Source organism: Rhagoletis zephyria, unplaced genomic scaffold (assembly GCF_001687245.7).
Source record: "Rhagoletis zephyria isolate East Lansing unplaced genomic scaffold, Rhagoletis_zephyria_1.1 Rzeph_scaffold_12756, whole genome shotgun sequence".
NCBI lineage: Eukaryota > Metazoa > Arthropoda > Insecta > Diptera > Tephritidae > Rhagoletis > Rhagoletis zephyria.
The window spans coordinates 14788-16006 of record NW_016169830.1 but is presented as its reverse complement, the minus strand read 5'-3'; the positions used below and the strand labels follow the sequence as shown (position 1 = coordinate 16006).

At 35.9% G+C, this 1219-nt stretch overlaps 1 protein-coding gene across 1 annotated transcript in view; it reads left to right on the top strand.

Moving 5' to 3' along the window:
• The first annotated feature begins 390 nt into the window (after positions 1-390).
• LOC108377818 (uncharacterized) overlaps positions 391-1219 on the top strand; it is a 5933-nt gene continuing 5104 nt past the window's right edge. The window contains exon 1 of the mRNA XM_017634113.1: positions 391-1217. Coding sequence (XP_017489602.1) covers positions 1119-1217 — 99 coding nt within the window. The 5' untranslated portion in view covers positions 391-1118. The remainder of the gene's footprint in view (positions 1218-1219) is intronic.

Below are 1219 nucleotides of genomic sequence, written 5' to 3'. Positions count from 1 at the left end.
TTGAATCCTTGATTTGTATGGGTTTGGTTAATAATACAGTATTCTTATACAAAAAAAGCAAAAAAAAATTTACTTGAAAAACATTGTGAATATTAGAAAAATACCAAGTGGCTGTTTGAGTCAATGTATTTGTATATAATAACTCCAGTTGAAGTTTTTTCAAATGATGAAGCTTCGTTGTTGCCTTTAGTTACTTTCGCTTTTGGTTGAAAAAAAAAAACCGAGAAGATGTCATTAATATTAATTTGTTTGAAACAAAGTTCTTTAATAAACAATTTTAATTTTGATTGAAATATCTAAAAAAAATGGCACGAAACTATAGTTTTTATTAAAATTTAGTTATTTTAGTTATTGGTATATATTTTCCAGATTTGCTAGATTTTTTTCAAGTGGATGGTAAGAATATTTTTTTCATCAGTGGCAACCCTGGTTCTAACGTCAGTGAATGTTGACAAAAATAGACAAACGAGCCAAAGTGTCCAAACATTCGTGCTTAGTATTCGTCATACATTCTTGCTGTACAAAACCATTGCTGAGTCAGAGCATCAAAACACTTGCGGTTGTGGAGGACTTTAGCGACCTAGCATAAACACACGCACATTCACACACAGAACGATAAGACGCTAAACAAAAGAATTAAGAATTAAAAGAAAGTGGCTGGTCGTAGCCTTGCAGCGGCAGCAATTAATTAAGTGCAACACCGTCACCGCGACAAAAGGCAGCCACAAGGTGAACGGTCAAGGGGCGAAGGGGAGGCAAACTTAGTGTGGACATAGGGACAAACAAGTCCGTCTCGCTATTCTACATACTACATTTCTAAGCCAAATATTATCGATTTAACACACCAGCAGTGTGGGGAAACGGCAGTTTGGCGGGGTCTATGTAATTAAGTTGGCGCAACATCACTTTAGACTGCAATGTATGCCGCTTTTGTGGCAGTCGAAAACATTTCAACAACAACCGCGCTGGTAATCGTGCAAAAATCAATTAGAATTGAGTAATCAAATTTATGTAGATAAGAAAGCAAAAGTCACGCAAAAAAATATATAAAATTTAAACTGCTGTGAATTGTGTTTGGTGATCAGTTGGAAAAGTTTTAACAAAGTATTTAAATCAAAATGTTGTTGCCTCAGAAGTCACCCGCTGCACATTGGCGCTGCTTTGTGGATCTAATGATGGCACCAGTGTCACCGAAGAATCTACGTTTGTCGGCCATACT